Source organism: Electrophorus electricus, chromosome 1 (genome assembly GCF_013358815.1).
Source record: "Electrophorus electricus isolate fEleEle1 chromosome 1, fEleEle1.pri, whole genome shotgun sequence".
In the NCBI taxonomy this organism is placed as follows: Eukaryota; Metazoa; Chordata; class Actinopteri; order Gymnotiformes; family Gymnotidae; genus Electrophorus; species Electrophorus electricus.
Genome location: NC_049535.1, coordinates 22648684 through 22667162, shown reverse-complemented (window position 1 = coordinate 22667162; position 18479 = coordinate 22648684). Strand labels below are relative to the sequence as shown.

At 41.7% G+C, this 18479-nt stretch overlaps 3 protein-coding genes across 5 annotated transcripts in view; 1 reads left to right on the top strand and 2 right to left on the bottom strand.

Moving 5' to 3' along the window:
- Positions 1–2586: 2586 nt before the first annotated feature.
- Positions 2587–5609, top strand: dnase1 (deoxyribonuclease I). Its single transcript, XM_035524006.1, has 7 exons — positions 2587–3713; positions 3791–3879; positions 3964–4050; positions 4123–4238; positions 4562–4674; positions 4811–4965; positions 5265–5609. Exons 1-7 carry the CDS (start codon positions 3576–3578, stop codon positions 5419–5421), a joined length of 855 nt encoding a protein of 284 aa, XP_035379899.1. The 5' UTR covers positions 2587–3575; the 3' UTR covers positions 5422–5609.
- Positions 5610–5633: 24 nt separating this feature from the next.
- On the bottom strand, positions 5634–9257 carry eci1 (enoyl-CoA delta isomerase 1). 2 transcript variants are annotated; one of them, XM_027002733.2, is made up of 7 exons: positions 9150–9257; positions 8351–8476; positions 8076–8203; positions 7633–7779; positions 7388–7509; positions 6496–6674; positions 5634–6298 (listed from the first exon to the last, which is right to left on the bottom strand). In XM_027002733.2, the coding sequence occupies exons 1-7, from the start codon at positions 9190–9192 to the stop codon at positions 6132–6134; spliced, it is 912 nt and encodes a 303-aa protein (XP_026858534.2). In that variant the 5' UTR covers positions 9193–9257; the 3' UTR covers positions 5634–6131. The 2 variants fall into 2 exon arrangements, with proteins under 2 accessions (XP_026858534.2, XP_026858536.2); XM_027002735.2 differs by lacking the exon at positions 5634–6298 and adding an exon at positions 6301–6378.
- Positions 9258–9612: 355 nt separating this feature from the next.
- The window catches only part of arhgdig (Rho GDP dissociation inhibitor (GDI) gamma), a 21329-nt gene continuing 12462 nt past the window's right edge, over positions 9613–18479 (bottom strand). For both annotated transcript variants that reach the window (XM_027002794.2, XM_027002793.2), the window contains exons 3-6: positions 17137–17220; positions 13128–13204; positions 12169–12232; positions 9613–11337 (exon numbers count right to left, since the gene is read on the bottom strand). In XM_027002794.2, coding sequence (XP_026858595.2) covers positions 11132–11337; positions 12169–12232; positions 13128–13204; positions 17137–17220 — 431 coding nt within the window. In that variant the 3' untranslated portion in view covers positions 9613–11131. The remainder of the gene's footprint in view (positions 11338–12168; positions 12233–13127; positions 13205–17136; positions 17221–18479) is intronic.

Below are 18479 nucleotides of genomic sequence, written 5' to 3'. Positions count from 1 at the left end.
TTGATTAATGGAAACTCTAGTACTTATTGTAGGGTATTGTTTATTGCATATATTGTTGTTTGTTTATTGCACTTATTGTTGTCTAGGCATCAGCATTGAATCCTGTATTTCAACAGCATTCTAATTCAATGGTATCTTGGACTCTAACCTACTGTACTGGCTAGGATGCATTCTGTGAGTAAATGACAAAGCACATTTGTAAGCCACACAGGATAAGAGCGTCTGCCAAATGCTGTAAATGTAAATATGTGTGTGTCTGTGTGTGTGTGTGTGTGTATGTGTGTATATATATATATATATATATATATATATATATATATATATATATATATATATATATAGAGAGAGAGAGAGAGAGAGAGAGAGAGAGAGAGAGAGAGATTGGTTCGTCCTACAAATTCAGAAGCACCTTTGCTTGTACAACTTATGAAAGAGCTCTGTCCAAAACATCCTATCTATCCATCCATCCATCTATCCATCCATCGAAACTGGGAACCAAGACCCAATGAGTCCATGCACCAAGTTTAACAAGTAGCTGGACAATGTGAATACAGCACTATAGACAATCACTACTGTGACCATCACTGATATTCGCCACAGCAACAGTGATACTTGAGATCCTTGGCTACAAGATAAGGGCAACACAGAGAGAAGTCTATCAGAAATGCGGAAAGCTAACTGCACTCCATGAATGAGTGAAGCAGAAATGAACCACCTGCTAATGGATGGAACCCACTCTGAATGGTTAACTGCAGACCACAAGAAAAGCATCTACACCCAAATACCTACAAAGAGTAAGGCAAGTCCTGAGAAGTCAGCTGAATGGGAAGAACAAGATCTTGGCTGTCAACACATATGCTCTACTAGTCAATAGCTACCTCACTGGCATAATAAACTGGCCAAAGGAGGAGTAGAAGCCACTGACATCAAGACATCAAGAAAACTTCTCACAATGCATGGAGGGATTTATCCCAAATCCAGCACTCTGAGACTGTTCACTAAGCAGAAGGAGATGAGCCAAAGACTAGTGAGCATCAGAGCAACTATCCAAGATGAAACAACCAAGATCCAGGAGTACACCAGGATGATGACCAAAGTGATGAAGCTTTTAGTAAGTACCTAAGACAGCAGAAACCCGAGGAGGATGGAAATGAGGAGGAGCAGGAGCCATCATGGGAGGATAAAACCCTGCATGGTAAATACTACCAGCAAATAGTGGAATGGCTAATATGATCTTTTTTGTTTGTTTGTCACATTTACGGTAAGTTTCAAATATGCTATGCTTCACATACATTGGTCAACAACAGCTCATTAAAAACGCTTTGTCTTGTTTAGCCTCACCGCCCCTCCTGGTCAATGATTATAGCTATATGCTACATTACTTGTAACATTATTACGATTTGTTTGTGAACTATATGATAGAGAAATGTTGAAGTACAACTAAAGCTGTCTCTTTGCCTGAAATTTTATTATTTCACTATTACAGCTACAGTTAGAAAACTTCATGTACAACATCCTTTAATGTAATTTCAGCTGAGATTTTACTGATTTTCCATATTAGTTCTCATTAAGCATCAGTGTCATTTCAGGACAACACAGCACAGCAGGGATTTACTGCGTGATTTTCCCATAAAACCCATCTATTAAGTTTTACATAATAATACATAAAAACTTGTCACAGTCACTAAATCTGTAACTAATGCACCACATTCTTTACATTCTTGTTTTGATCTTTTTGTAAGCGCAGTTCTCTCAAACAGTTCATACTGGGAATAGCAATGAAGAATAGGAACTTGTGTTCATCAGGAAAACATTTACATTAAAAATGCTGCACTTATATACCAATAGGCCAGAGAAGAAGTATCATTAGTCACTGGTTTATATCAATCATATATATGTATGACATGAATGTCTGTAGAATATATTTACAGTTATCTTATTCCTTCAGTTATAATTCTCATACTGGCTTATAGAATAGTGTAATGTTATGTAAGGTACTGCTATAATCATTGGCCAGTAGGGGTCTCTGTTGGATGCGTTAGAGGCAGATAGAGAAAACACATTTTTAGTTGTTAGCTCTCGTTGGCGACAATGTTCCAGGGACATTTATCCTAATTAATTCAGTACTCATTTGTGATTACTGTAAATGCAGCAAAAATATTTGTTTGGGAAGAGACAACAGTGATACTCTTTCCTGCTTGTCCCTTTGCATTACGTAGTATCTGAACTTCCAGTTGGAAATACAGGTAAATATATTTTAAGTTCTTTCCACTCATAAAATGCTATAAGGTTTCATGGAATGCATTAGTTCCTGCATTTAGTCATGATTAGCTGAATGATGAGTGTTCTGGGCTCACATGTCATGTAGAATCAACCTCTCCAGAATTTCTGTAAGCAGAAATGTGCAGCATTGGTTGATAACAAGTGACAAGGGGGGTGAAGCCATGCTGAAGACTGAGGCTTCAGTTAATGTGTGATGAACTGTGGCAGCACAAGTCCAAAACCACTTGTGCTGCCAAAGTAAAATGGAATGGAAAAGAACTGAAATAAACATTTTTTTGAAATTGCTTTGGTGAATGAAACACCTACTTACAAATGAAAGTGATATCAGCTTTTATTCAGTTGTAGATCTATTCTTGTCCTCGAGAGACACATACTGGGTGGAAGCAGGAAATTAATCAGACCATACTATTATTCATTAATTCTTTAAATTTTAAATCTTTAGATCTATTGAAAAAAAATCAATAAAGAACTGTCATTTAATTTCTTTCTCGTCATATTCGGCATTCTGGTCCCATTAGTAACAAACATAGTCTAAATCGTTTCTCTGTGACCTAGTTATTTAGTGTGGACTGAACTACTCTGAGTACAGAGTACACAGTACAGAGTTTAAGTTTCCAAATCCAGAAATCCAATCCCATAACTCTCCCATACTCCAATTATCTGAAGTTATGAAAATTAAAAATGTTTCTTGGTGATTTACTCAATCTTGTTCTTTACATGCACATAGTTATCTCCTTTTTGGATGAACTAACAGCTGCATAAGGGCATAACATTCCCACCCATTTTGTAAATAAAAGTCCCTCCAGAACAATGATACCACTTTTAGCTGGTGGGCTGAAGGTGCCAGTAGGTGATAAGTATATAAAGAGCTTTTCTGTTTGGCCGTTGGGATTTCACAGGCTAAAAGGCACAGACAAAGTGAAGAGAAGGTTCTCAACAACAGGTAGTGTTCTTATGGTTTTCCCACGTGGATTTATTCTCAAATTACATTCTCATGAAATGTGGCCTTACTGTCAGGAAAATGTGTTCTTCAAAATGTAACATGCATGCCCTGTGCAAAGGAAAGGAAAGAAATTTAGTCTGTGACTGAATTGTTTTGCAAAAGATTTGTTTGTATTTTTGTATAATTTATGTTCAAGTCAGGAAGGTGCATTTTTGTTGTACCCTGCATACTTTTCAATAAGATGCCTGTTTGTTTATTGTAGAGGGGCTGAGTCGTTTTCTAGCTCATTATTACAGAATGCATATTGACTCATCTTTTCTGAAGACCCCTCTTTTTATCCTGATGTAGTATGAAGCCTGCAGTCACCATAGCTCTGCTGCTGGCATTTGTGAATCTGAGCAGCTCCTTATTGATTGGGGCTTTTAACATCAGATCCTTTGGGGACAAGAAAGCATCTAATGCCACACTGCTTGACATCATAACTAAAGTGAGTGAATCAGGAACTTGCATCATACACACAGAGTCATCAATTGCTATTACAGCAAAGTATTTTTGTTTTGTCAGATAGTGCATAGGTATGACATCATACTCATCCAAGAAGTAAAAGACAGTGATCTGTCTGCAACCAACAAGCTGATGGAGCAAGTGAGCGAGTAAGTGGGAATGCACCCAAAACACTTGTGAGAGAACTCAAGTCTCAGAAAGTCAATAATTTAACACTGTATTCTCATGCTCAGGAATCCCTCTCCATACAATTACAAGCACATTGTGAGTGAACCCCTGGGCAGGAGCACCTATAAAGAGCGATATCTGTTTATCTACAGGTACTACTTAACCTGCAAAATAAGCAAGCTCCCTACATAACGAGCACACTGACAGGTGTTTCTGCTCACCAGGCAGGAGACGGTATCAGTAGTTAAGAACTTCACCTATGATGATGGGTGCGAACCATGTGGAACAGATACATTCATCCGAGAACCCTTTGTGGTTATGTTCTCCTCTGCTTCGTCAGGTTAACATGTACCTTGGTGATTTTTCTGGTTTAATAGACAACAACTCTAATGATAATGATAATTAACCAAAAACAGTTGACAAAAGCTCCTGACTGTAAATGAATTGTTTATTTTTACACTTTGTTTATTATTTGTTCCTACCTACAGTGATTATGCATCACCACTAAAGTTAATGTTTGTTTAATGGAGACTGTGACCAAAAAGCACTTGCTATTTAAAAAAAAAAAAAACAGAACCAAAACCAAACACTTCTACAATGTACCATGACAGCAAAGTAATGCATTGATGCTAAAATTTATTTCTACATGTCTGATCCTTCCAGTTGTGCAGAACTTCGTCCTCATCCCCCAGCACACATCCCCAGACCTGGCAGTGCATGAGGTGGATGCACTACACGACGTGGTCCTCTACACCAGACAGCAGTGGAACACCAATGTAATGCTCTAACATGATTTAAATGGGGTAGCGTTATAAAGGAATTTGATTCCTAAATTATGAAACTGAAATCTTATGCACCACAGGATACATTAAAAGACGAAGAAAGCTGAGAATGATGTTTCATGTGTTGCAGGACATCTTACTTCTGGGTGACTTCAATGCCGGCTGTAGTTACATCACAGCCAATAACTGGTCAAAAATTCGACTGTACACTAACAAGAGTTACCACTGGCTAATTCCTGATAGTGCAGACACCACTACCACAGACACAGTCTGCCCCTATGACAGGCAAGCACTATTCTAGCAGTACATGTCCAGAATAATTGAGATGAGTTCACTAGTCTATATAGTTAAAACATGAATGGTTATGTGGCAAATCTGAAACAGAACTGCATCCATGCCAAAAGTTATGACACAAAACATAGACAGGGACCTAAGAAATCTGGCATAATTTAGTTTTATGGTCTATGAAGAGTAAGTTAATAGTAATACTGATTTGCCATTTTTGTCAAATTGCTGAAACTATCCATCTGGACTTGCACCCATTTCATCTCATATGTTATGTAAAATGTTTTCCCTACTGATAGGATTGTGTCCACCAATGACATGATGAGAGCTATAGCACCTGAGACAGCCCAAGTCTATAACTTCATGACTGCTCTAGGACTTAGCCACAGCTGGGTAAGACACTTCCCCACCTTCAATGTGTGTAGTGCACACAGTGATAACTGCTTCTGCAGCTGAGAAACTGTGCTTAACTCAGAGTAATGGTGTGCTGCATGTAAAGTGCCATCTTGTTCCTGGTGTGTGTGTGTGTGTGTGTCCATGCGCATGTGCCTTAGGCCCTGGCTGTCAGCGATCATTTCCCCGTTGAGGTCCAGCTAATATGAGGTGCTCGGTGGATCTTTCTGCATGAAAACTGGTGCTTGGGAAAAAAAAAAAATCAGCAGCAGCAGTTGGTGTGCAAACGTTTTTTATGAAGCTATATGAAGTTATAAGGTGCTGATCCGAAGTACTTTGAACAATAAAGGCTTTTGCACAAAAACAACAACCCTTAGAAAACAAATGTTATGCATTTTCATTATTAATAGAGAACAAAGGTAATCCTGGGACAACTAAGGTGCTGTTTTAGCCCTTTCTGATCGATTTTAAATGGGGACTCATTAAATGGTGTAATTGTACATGAAACCAAGCCATCATCTTCTTAACTAACACTATTGCAGTTTTCAGAGCCTCACCTCTGTGCAGACCTACAACAGAGGTGGAGAAGCATGTACGCGCACACACCCATCTCATAACTGTTACAGTGTTTGCCAGAAAAAGTCAGATTCACAACACGAACGTAGTGCAACCCAACATCACAACCTCTGCCATAAAGAAACAGGAGCCTGGTCATATTTAAACAGGACACAGCTGAAAGCAGAGGAAATGTGGGACGTGATTTAGTCCTGCCTTCAGGCCTTCTTCTTTTTCAGTGCTGCCAAATACATCCCAAGAGATTTCTGGATCGAGTCTTTCGTGATGAAACTGACAAAGTTTTTAATGTCAGCTTCTTTGTTCGCTAGCAGCTTGTCAACTGTAGGCTTCCTCATCATAGACTTGCTTATCTCCCGGGCATGACCTGCAGACAGCACACATCACAGCATTGCGAGCAGTCGGCTCAACTCCCCGGCACTACAGCTTCGACTTTAGCCTGACGGACTGTCACATTCAAGAAAAGACCACTTGTAGAAAAAGTGAAACTTCATTAAACACACACACACACACACACACACACACACGTCGGTCAATCAAGCAGAAAAAGAGCGTTTTACTGACCTGGGACAGCCAACCATGTGCCCAGAGTTTCCACAGCCGTGCTGAGAACTTTGCCCTCGGGTACGAGCTGGTCCACCAGGCCGATCTTCAGAGCCTCATGAGCATGGTACATTATGCCCATCTGAAGAGATAGCTCCGTTGTTCTATGGCCCACTGTGTTCAGCAAGGTATCCTTAAACCTGAGGCAGGCACCACATAGTTTAGCCTCTGCATTTTTAAAAATTAGAATCCAAAAGATAACAAATTATTACAGCTAGGTTCTGTCAGAGAGATACTTTGCTATTTGGTACAACAGGCATGCAAATATTAGAAATATTTCACATACAATGAAATAACTAGCACCACCAGTCAATAAAATAAAAACACACTGTATAAATTAGAACAATTAGAAATTTCTAAGCATGTTAAAGGACTAAATATAAAACGGGCATCACCACATGTCAATGCATGTGGTACTAATAAGGGGACAAATCTCTATTCCCTCAATGTTTCGATTTAATAATGATTCTTTAGGAAACAAGTTGATGAACCATGAAGTCTTGAATTTCACCACAATTCAATTTGATGTTTTTGGTTCAATGCCAGTTGAAGACCTAATATTTGCCATAACTAGTGTTCTTGTCTCTGCTCTTCCAACACATGGGCCTGCTCCACACTGCTATACATGGTATTGAGTCAATAGATATAGAATAGATATAGAATAGATTTTCACAGGCAAAAAAAAAGAAGCAAAAACTGTACTGAATATTATTAAAACTCATTCAAACATTCCAAATTCAATGTAGTTTGAGCTTCACTTTCACAGTGATGCCTCACAATGCATCAATGTTGCCTAATTGCCAAAAAATTATTATATACTGCAATTTCAATTACGGCTGCATGCGTCACTGACCAGAAAGGAGCCACTATGCCGAGCTGCGTTTCATTGAGGCCTATGCTGTAGCGAGGATCGTCAGCCATGATCCGGTAGTCACAACATAAAGCCATTAAACAACCCCCTGCAGGACTGGCACCCTAAAAACAGCACAGGGGGTCAAATTGAGTATGCAGCAAGCAAACTTGAGTCTGGCAAAGTGACGGTGGACAGAGTGGCTCAGGTCAAAGACTAGAGGATTCTGCTGCTCGGAGGACGCTCACGTTGATGGCTGCGATTGTGATCTTGCTGTAGCCGTACAGTTTGAGCCACATGTCCTGAACAGCCTTCCAGAAAGCCCCGCAGTGTTCTGGACTCGTCCCGTACATGTCCATAATGTCCAGGCCTGCTGAGAATATCCTTGGCTGTGCCTGATTTAAGTAAATAGATCAGTGTAGCAACATGTAGACAGACTTGCTCCTTTTGCAGTGCATAAATAGTTGGGTCGAATCTTCCAATACTCTTAACGATAGCCTGCCTACATTCTTTTTTATTTATTTTCATTGTTTTTTAAAGTGTGCGGCCTGCCCTGTGTTGTGAGTTTAGCAAGCTAATTCCAGGCTGACCTTACTTTGCATGCAGCTCAAGACTAAATTAAAGACTGAAACTATTAACCTAACACCCAATGTACGATCCTCTAGTGTAGTCAAACCTGCAAGGGACTTACAGAGGTCAGAATGACTCCTCTGCAGCTCTTGTCCAACTCAAGCTTCTCCAGGTTGATGGAAAACTCGGTTAGAAAGTCTAGACTCATACTGTTGACAGGAGGATTATCAAACTTCATTACAGCAATGCCTAAGCACAAACATCAGAGAGAAAAAAATACATTAATGTAATTTTAATATGCATGTACATTTTCAATGTACATAATATGCAATAGTACATTTGCAATGCAGAACAGATGGTGCGAGACCGTTACATTTTAAGAAGGTGAGCTCGTACCATTACTGTTGTCCAGGTCCACTTTTACTTTTGACGAAGTTGATAAATGTCTATCGTTGAAAGCCACGTGTGACAAAGCGTAGGGTCTCCCATGTCTACAGCTTGCAGAGAACAGTGACAGAACTCCTAAACGAGATATACAGGACCTATGGGTCGTGTGTGAACACACACAGCCTATCCACATCTGGCACTAAATTAAATTGGCTATCCATGGCTTTATTTCTCAAAGTCATACAACCGTTTATGTCTTGGTAGTTTATATTTCATCCTCCAAATGTTTACATGTGTTTATGTATTCATGCAAGACACAGTACCATGCAAATTACCCAACACGATACAGCCAACAAAATACAAATTACATGGGTAAAAATGTCCTGACAGTCAACGATACGCTAGCTTTGAATGAAAATAACTGATAATTGATTGCGCCCGTCTTCAAAAAGCAGCCGATAATGGCGACATGTTTGCACGAACTTGAACTGACTAATATGGCTATCCTAGCCAACTTACTCCGGCATTTTCCGGGAGGACACCTGATCTTTGCACTAATTTTTATGTAAGAGCATTTGCACTTCACTTGGCCGACGTTAGCAAGCTAGGTTAGCTGGTTCGGATCCCTGAAGTCATTTATTGCTTGGCTATTCTGACAGATTTTTCTTAGAGGAGTGTTGACCTTTGTCCTAGTTTTCGTGCAAACGCTTGTAGCTGTTCAATTTGGCTAGGTGGGGAAATCAATGTATAAACGACAGTATGTGAACAGCACAAACAATGAAATCTAGTTAGAAATTCAAAAGCGTACCAGAAAACTCCAACCTGGCTGCTCGTCTCAACACAGTTGCCATTTCGCTCAATAGAAAAAAGAGCTTCAGTTCTGTGACGTCGAATTGGTCGCCCAAGATTTAACCAATTAGACTGGAGTTTGAATTCAAACAATCTCACAGATAACCAATCACTGAGAGAAAAACAACAGGCTCGTTGCAGTAGCGTTTGCTTTTTTTTTAGACGGGAAAAGTCTCATGGAACTTGATAGTTACGCACTAACATTCACAGGTCGAAAGCAGTAGGTTGGCCACTAGGTGGCGCTAAACACAACAGGAGTACTATGTCTCAGTAGTGCTTCGCATCATACGCTGCGTCCTTTGTCAATCGAAAGTGCGAATTTTACTGCCGCAAAAATGATTGATATAGTCATTGATATATACACATATATCGTATACAATTAATCACACAAACATTTCAGACAGCAAGTACAAAGGAAAAAATGTATGAAGGCAAGCTTTATTAATTGATTTTATTTAAAAAGACAAGATGCACGATGTACAGTAAATCTTAGGCTATATTTTAGTCAATGAATCACAAGCTGAAGATCAGACTTCTGCCGTCCCTTACCGTTTTGATTCAGGTTTTGACAGGTAAGAATGGAAAACTATGACAAGGCCGTCCATAGCACAACAAAACAAAGAAAGGCAAAAACAAACGCTCGGTAACATGCAGTGTACCGCGATATTTAGGATCACTGTTATGAAAATAATTACGTAATCACATCTAGTTATGAAAATAATTACATAATCACAATATTCATTTTAGGAAAACATAATATGGGAAATATTTCATGGGGTTTCTTTTAAACAGGGTAATTTTTGGCAGACAACTCAAGGTTTGACTGGATCACAGTTATCAAGACTCTTTCCAAGATACAGAAGACATTCAGCAGTTAAGACTTTGTTTCTTTGTGCCTCTTCCACCCCCACGTATTGGTGAATGGGTGCTTGAAAAGAAAATAGCATGAATTTCACCTGTAAGAGCTTCATATCATTACACATGCACTTTATGCATAATCTATAACATTTTACATCTTTTATTTAAACAAAAAAAAGCATTTCTCCAAACATTGCTTTCTGGAATCACATCATTAAATTTTCCACACACTAGTTCACAGCTTGGCACATGACTATTAGTCAAAAGAAGAAGCCAGAGACCAGAATGGAGGCATGTGTTCACTTCATGGGTTTAGCAAACATACAAGATGTTGAATTTGATTTTTTAAATATATATGTATATATATCATCTTGGTAAAGATATGTGAAAAGCTCTAATATCAAAGCTAAAACAGCAAAGAAGGAACGCTGTAGAAGCAGACAACCATATCAAAAATGTCTCGAGCTCTGGAAAGGAGGGCATTTGGTGTTATCTGTACACAATTCGAAATGCTCTGGAATACGGAAAACACTTAGCACAGGTCCCTTGTGGCTAGGTCAACACGGGTGTCACCTCTGTGAAACCCCATCAGCCTTTCATGACGGTCTGAATGCAGAGTCAGCACGGGAGAACAGCCACTGCATGGTCGGATCAAACTCGGGCATGCACCGTTCGGATCGCGAGCTCCGGAAGCAACTTTAAATGCATCTCAAGAATACAGACATCATAATACATACATTTACAATTCAAAACACAAACTAGCCTGAGAGCACAGGCACGAGGAATTTCGTCTGTTGTGTATACAGCCGATAACATGTTCTTTAGGAAATAAGTCTTATCTAATAACCTGCAATTCATTGTATATACTTTAGTGCCTACAATTCCATGGTCCTAAAATGTAAGTACTGTATATTTGCATCAATTTTACCCTCGCATAGTAACAAAAGATCCATTCATGAACCCAACCCCATTCCACAAACAAGCCGAACCTAAAACCCTCTCTGTGCACCTTCCCTATGTGCAGCAGGTCCCGCAAGGTGGTGACAGCGGCGCAGGTGCATGTGGGACAGAGAGCGCACTGTTTTACTCGGTGTTGTCCCAGTCCTTCTTGATTTGCAGGTTCCACTCCCAGGACAGGTGGTCCGTCTTGTCGTCATCCGTGAAGTAGGATTTGATGTGATAGATTCCACGGACGATCAGGCCCTTGGGGGCCTCCTCCACAGGTGTAATGAACTCGTGTTCCTCCACCCTTGGCCCGTAGCTGCCCACCATGTATACGGCTTTATCCACTGAAAAAAGAAATCCACAGTGCATGGAACGGAGCTTGTTTTTGGTGGCATGGATGTTTGCAGTTTTAGGGCTTATTTATTTGGTGTTCTGTATAGCACATAGGGAAGGGTTTACTGCCTGCTCAAAACCTTGACTCACTGGATCAGGTGTGAGATAAAGGGAAGAACTGAACTCAGCCAAAAGGTTCGTGTCCAGGACCAGGGCTAGTGACAGCTGATCTAGGTTCGTGTCCAGGACCAGGGCTAGTGACAGCTGATCTAGGTTCGTGTCCAGGACCAGGGCTAGTGACAGCTGATCTAGGTTCGTGTCCAGGACCAGGGCTAGTGACAGATGATCTAGGTTCGTGTCCAGGACCAGGGCTAGTGACAGCTGATCTAGGTTCATGTCCAGGACCAGGGCTAGTGACAGCTGATCTAGGTTCATGTCCAGGACCAGGGCTAGTGACAGCTGATCTAGGTTCATGTCCAGGACCAGGGCTAGTGACAGCTGATCTAGGTTCATGTCCAGGACCAGGGCTAGTGACAGCTGATCTAGGTTCATGTCCAGGACCAGGGCTAGTGACAGCTGATCTAGGGCAATATCTATGCTGCACTCAGGTATGAGGAAGTGAGTATGCTGACTGAAAAAATATTTGGCCACATGGCAGATGAGACCAGAAATGTACATGTTTTAGAAATGCAACAACAACAACAACAACAGTAAAACTGTAAATTCTGATTGCTCTGCTGAACCAGATCCAGCAAGGAATATCATTCTATCAATAGTAGGAGGGTTAGTCCCTGACCGAATTTCCCCAGTGCATTTAAATGCATGGCAGTAGCTGTCCTTACCTCGAAGTCCTTTCCTGTAGGTCAAATGAACGTACTTCAGCCCAGACACAATTTCCCTATTGACCTGATGAGAGCAAATAGAGGCGGAGACATGCAGTACAATGAATGTTATTACCTTAAGATTCTGCCTTCATTTTCAGGCTTGATCACGCATGTTAAACCCAGCCACCAGACACCAGGTGGCGACAGTAGCAGCATTCTGGAAACCTGTAGGGCTCTTTGGCTTGTCCCTGCAAATCTAAATTCCATCAATAGTACTGAGGTTTGACTTCCTGGTGATGGTTGTGTATACTTTAATATGTCAAAAATGTATTTATTTAGTTTTTTTGGGGGCTTATCTGCTCTGTCCTGCCCAGGGGTTATGAGCTAGCCTTTGTTATACCTTGGAATCAAAAGAATACAGAATCCATCACTGGCAGATACTACACAGTAACTTTTCAAACATAACAAAAATAACCTTTCAGACTAAATACTTTTAAAAACTTTCATTTTAAAAATAAAACCAAAACAAATAAAGCTGACCTCAATTTTGACATAAATGTTTATGAAAATATTTAAGGTGGTTGTTTTTTTAGTGAATATATGCTTGGGAAAGCATCTTTGTGTTTATGCATACATGGCACATCGCTTGCCTTTGGGACCAAACAATCAAAAGAAGGAAATAAACTCACTGTTTTCCATCAACCCATGCTCCCTGCTGTGAACTTTTTCTATTCTGGAAAGGACTACTGGATGTCAAGTAGTGTAATGACTAAGAAATTCTTTAAAGGATAAAGTACACTGACCCAACCAATATATTCTCTGGCTCTACCATTTCCACCTTGCATATTAGCAATACTAATTGAAAAAGAATATAAAATCAGTAGTCATAAGCTACAACAGTGGTGTTAATCAAAAAATGGAGCATCTTGGTCACCAATAAGATGGGTTTCCTTTACTTTTGCTAAGTCATACTTCACCTTAAAGTGGATCTTCACCCTGTAGTCTACACCCTCCTTCATGGTGAAATTCTGTTTCTTCAAAGCCTCGAGGTCACCTGCATCAAAACACAATTTAACAACAGCGGCCATTACTTTACCATGTCTCAGCTCCACATCTAGTAGTCCGGCCAAAAAAAGAAGAAGCAGAAATCAGAATCATAGTAGTGTTTCTGTGTTAGCCTTCTCTGTCTCACAGGCCAGCTGGGTTCACTGTAAAAAGCCTACTTTAAAGAGGAGCAACTGCTATGTTATCATTTTATCTCTCAAATTTGCCCTAAGTGCTTTATAATGGATTCTAGAGAGCCAAGATGGACTAGAAATCAGAGGGAGGAGAAAGATAAAAGGGAGTGCAGGAACACAATGAGCACGGTGGGCCAGGGCTGCTGTGTAAAAAAGGCTAACCTAATTACCATATACAATTCTAATTTTATTTTGGTGTGACTCTTATATCCTGTGCATTTGCGTGATTTGGTGGTAATAACCCATGTGGAAGATCTTGCAGTGGCTTCACTTCACCATTATCTGCAATCCCTCTTCCGTGTGGATGCACACAGACTGCCTGACCCATAATCTCCATGCACGATACTGAACTACACACATAGACACATAAAATCCACTTATTTTAACAAGAGGATTATTGATCTTATCTGGCGTGCTTAAAGGATCAATAAGAGATCTATGAAGTAAATGGCTCATCATGCCAACATATTTTAATATAAATGGGTTCTGGCATGTTCATTTTTTATTTTCCTAAGCCTCAGATGAATTCCCTCCCGACTGCCTCAGGAGGTGAGCACAGACTCACAAGTTTACCCGCTGCAGCTACAAAGAGTCTCAGCTTCAAAGCCAAAGCCAGATCAGAGCAAGCATAGCAGATCCATTTGCATAACACCTTACAGAAGCACATTTGATAGGTGCTTCTCAATTCGCTTCTCGGGCAAGTCGACCAGAATAAGACCCCAGAACAGGTGGGGTCTAGGTGGGTAGCATCTCTTTATTGGGGTATAAAATGGGTCACAGTGCAGCATCTTATGTGCCTGTTCTCTGGAAACGCAAACATCAACTGGAGGTTGCCAGCTTTAGAAGAGCAGCAACAAAAATCCCCCTGTCTCTCTTTTCCTCTCTCATCATGCCTCGGGGAAATGTTTTTTATCTGCAGAGAGTAGTGGAGCTTTTGCTGCAGTCTGGAGGAGAAACCGCCAGCTAGAAGAAAGCGGAGGGTGAGGGCCACTGCCCAGCACTGCTTTTCTTCCTGTGATTCTCTGTGTGTTTTTCTCTCTCTGTTTCTCTACCTCTCTCATATAGTAAAGACAAGTCACCCCTCTTCACTTCTGCAGCACACTCATACCTTCTTCATTAATAACAAAGAAACAGATAGTTGCACAAGAAGCCTTGGCAAATGCTCTCTGTTGTTGAAAAATTTATTTGCGTAACCCCCTCCATCCAGCTTCGATTAGATAGTTTGCAACACTGTACAGATGTGTGGTAGTACAACAGTTTTCTGAATCAATATGTTTATAATACATTAGTTACATTTTCAGGGGGGCTAGTTATCACCTCAGGACAGCTGTTGACTAGATACTATGTGGGTGGCAGTCACTCTGACATGTTTGAAAACTCCCAGTTCTGCTGCACCTACACAGCATCACACCCACTATCATGCCCCTAACATGCCCCTCCCATGCCCCTCCCACTTCTGTGTTGAGAACGTAGACAAATACATTAGTCTAATATATCTATGGTTGACAATGATCTGCCATGCAAATCATCTTCAGTCAGCAGTGGTCAGCAATTGACCATTGATGAATTGGGTAACTGAAAAGAGGGTACAGTTTGCAACCAAACTGTAAAATGCGCCTAAATAGACAGACTGGTGTACCTAATAAAGTGGCCAGTGATTGTAGGCGTAAGGTATGTGAGTAAATACACTGGTGAACTACCACAGTCCAATGGGACCATCTATTTTAATTTCATATGACTTTTATATAACTGCCAAATGACCTCTGTGAACTGATTTCAGATTGGGTCTCTCATATTCAAAGTCGTGACCCAAAAAGATATACATGTAAAAGTCCTTCCTTTGCTATGCATCCTGAAGAAAGCAAAGCATCCAGAGCCTGGGATAATAGGTTCCTTCTGCTGCTACTCATCAGCCTACTGCAAATCTACACAGCGATCACAATTCTCCTCTGAGCATGATGCCATGCGGTTAGGAGAGATGCAGAGACAGGACTGATGCATATCACAGGAAACGTGCCCAGCTGGCACTGGAGATTAGACTTAGAGGAGAGACTCACTACAATGACTGCTGGAACATAGACTGAGTAAAAATGTATTTGGAGCAGTAGAGATGGAGAGTCAGGCGACCTCCCAGAGGAGTCCTGGCCTTATTATCGTGCTATGAATCGGGGCCGAGCCGCTGAAATATTCAGATGCTCAGATGCGGGCTTGCTCCAAGAATTCAATTAAGAGCCGAACAGACATGGCCTGATCCAGATATCAGCAGAGTTGAACCGCTCTTGGTGTGATGTTGATCCGTAAAGCCCAAAGCGTGATCAGATCTTTTCCATGACCCAACGACAGCCTGGATACCAAGTCGCCACTTCCATCAAAAGCCTGGAGGTTCCGTTCTATAATTTTGCCCCTCTCCCCCACCTAACCCCAGACAGTGGCAGACATTACCCCCTGCCACTTAAAACGACACTCCCAATTTGCCGACTGTGCAGCACCCCATACAGGTGGCAATTCCGCAAGGGAGCACACCCATTTTTGCATAAGTGGCTTTTCCGAGGATGCATATGCATGCCGACACTTTTGATATGATAAAATCTCCCATCTCCATAAACAGTGACAATGCCAAAAATGATACATGCACACACATGAGCCAGATAAGGAAGTGTTAGCTTCCCCTGGTAGAAGATGAACTGTTCTGTCGTGCCTCACACCTCTGTGGGTGTACTAAATTTATGATCTTAAGCTCTGATGCAAGAGTGGCAGTTAAGCAGAAAGGGAAGTTGGGTGCATAACATGGCTTACTGTGATGGAAATGCTTTCCTGCATAACCATTGCACCAGCTCCAACCACAAACTCACTTCTGGTTTTTCACTCTTAAAGGTTAAAAGAGCTGAAATCTCTACTGGTATCTACCGCCACCGCTCAGCAGCTCTTTGCTGGGGCAAAAACGCCTTGTGTTGTGTAAGCGATTTGACTGCCAAGAGGGGTTTCTCTTTTCAGAATGCTAGACTTCAACTCCATGGGACTATTCTATTGCTTAGCAACCAGGTGACCTTTCCCAGCAATCCCTTGTAATGCAAAGGAAGACTACAGAGCCGGTTAAGGGACCAGAGCATTTGCAGAACCTCACTCTGAAGGGGGACCGAACCCTCATGCACCCCTTGGCCCCATCTTAGTCCTGGCAGGCCAAAAGGAGCCCCATGGCAGTGGATGATTGATTCATAGTGTGGATCTCCGCCCCCGCGCAGGCTGCTGGCCTGCGATTGGCCCACCTCATGAGGAATGACATCATCCCTCTCGAGGAGGTGGAAAGCTTGTTAGAATGCGCTGTGAAGCTGCCGGGCTTCTGTCAATAGTGTCAGCTAAGAACACGCCCTCTCTGCCTGTGACTGGAGGACTCGATCAGGGCAGTGGCAGAGCGATGCACCACACCACATCCTCTGCACAAATGAGCCTCTGGCATGCGTGCTGTTGCAAAGGCAGTCTGCGTGCAAAATGTTTGCAGGCCAAACCAAAAAAGGCAATAAGTAAGTGCATGCAACTTAGTGGTTTAGTAATGTTAGAATCCTTTGATCATGTGGAAAATGGCTTTCCTTGCTCACTATGAAGCACTTATCTTCTGTCTGTTATCAATGTAATGATCAATTATGAACTGTGAATATGTATTATACACACAAATGAGTTATTAGGTAAGAAGACCAGCAGAATGCAGCCACTCAAGCTGATGGGATATATGATGTTGGGGCTTTTGTACCTGTTAAGTCCATGGTAATGGGTCCAGGAGCCTGAACACACATCAGCGTCAGCCGTGTCACCTGAACATTAGGAATGCTGGGATCTGCAGGGCGAAGAAGACGACATGTTGGCTAACGAGTAGAAAAAACATGCACACCCGGCCGGCTCGTATTAACATGCACCCATCATCACACACTGACCACTCGAGGAAGTCCCATTAATTACGCTTTGCCAGCGACTCTCTCACCAAATGAGTTTGGCAAACAAAAGCGAATGAGACGACTTGAGAGGGATTTTAAAATTCTCAGCATGTGCCAAAGCAGCGTCTGCTACCGACCACCCCTGAAGCTCGCGGATTTGTGCTGGGCGTGCACGCCCGACACCGCCTGTCCCCTTGTGCTGGGCGTGTGCCGCTGCTGCACCAGGGGCTCGGTGGACGAATCTGCCATTCATCATGGCACACTGGCAGCTGAGATAAGCCTCAGGTCGGGCTGAATGGGCTGAGGAATGGGGAAGGAAAAATGGGATTTCATTTACACCTGCGATGCCGGGCCAGCGAAGAGACACATTTATCATTGCGCGTGCATCTTTAGATGAGCCCCATCAGTTCCTGTTTATAGAGGAGTAGTTTCTTGTAACATCAGCAATCACTAGCTTTTTATTCCATGCACTTTGCAACAAATTTCCCACCTTTTTTTGTTGTTGTTAAAAAAAAGAGTGCTGCTTCTATTAAGAAATAAAAAAATATAGACACTGTATTAGCCTTTTTTCACCAGCTATGTCAAACGAAAGCTACTGTCTGGATTCCTCTACTCATATATAGGTGTTAATTCAACGTGTGTTTTTATGCTGTGGTGTAAGGGTAGTAAACAAGGGAACACAGGGTGTGACTGGAGCTGAATTTATCATGTGGCCTCAGCACATTCCTCCAGGGCAGTATCGGCCTCTACAGTACAGCAGGAGTGTAGTCCATTACAGCTGCATGTCACTGCATATGTTCACTCAGGGCGATCTGCCTTCATGCCGCAGAACATATAGGGGAGACGGCAGATCTGTTGGGCAGATTTAATTGGGTACTTTGCAGCTCGGCCCTCTGGCTGACTGGTTGTTTCCTTGCTTTCGGAGGGACCCACATCACTGTTTAGCCAATCACCAGCAAGAGGGTTAAACTGGGCAGCTCACACAGACACTGTTATTGATGTGGGATGGTCTGGGTTTTGCACTTAATTCTATGACAATGCTTTGAGCAACCTGAAGCCACAACAAGAGAACATGCCAATGGCCACACACGCACTTACACACACACACATGTACACACACACACACACAATGGTCTATTGTTGTGGAACAATCCAAGAATTA

Coding starts and splice junctions, on each gene's coding strand:
- dnase1 (XM_035524006.1), top strand. CDS start 3,576: ATGAAGCCTGCAGTCACCATAGCTCTGCTGCTGGCATTTGTGAATCTG. Junction 4,239..4,561: donor GTTCTCCTCTGCTTCGTCAG/GTTAACATGTAC, acceptor TGATCCTTCCAG/TTGTGCAGAACTTCGTCCTC. Junction 4,966..5,264: donor ACAGTCTGCCCCTATGACAG/GCAAGCACTATT, acceptor CCCTACTGATAG/GATTGTGTCCACCAATGACA.
- eci1 (XM_027002733.2), bottom strand. CDS start 9,192: ATGGCAACTGTGTTGAGACGAGCAGCCAGGTTGGAGTTTTCTG. Junction 8,204..8,350: donor GGACCTGGACAACAGTAATG/GTACGAGCTCAC, acceptor GTTTGTGCTTAG/GCATTGCTGTAATGAAGTTT. Junction 6,675..7,387: donor GGCATAGTGGCTCCTTTCTG/GTCAGTGACGCA, acceptor TGCCTGCCTCAG/GTTTAAGGATACCTTGCTGA.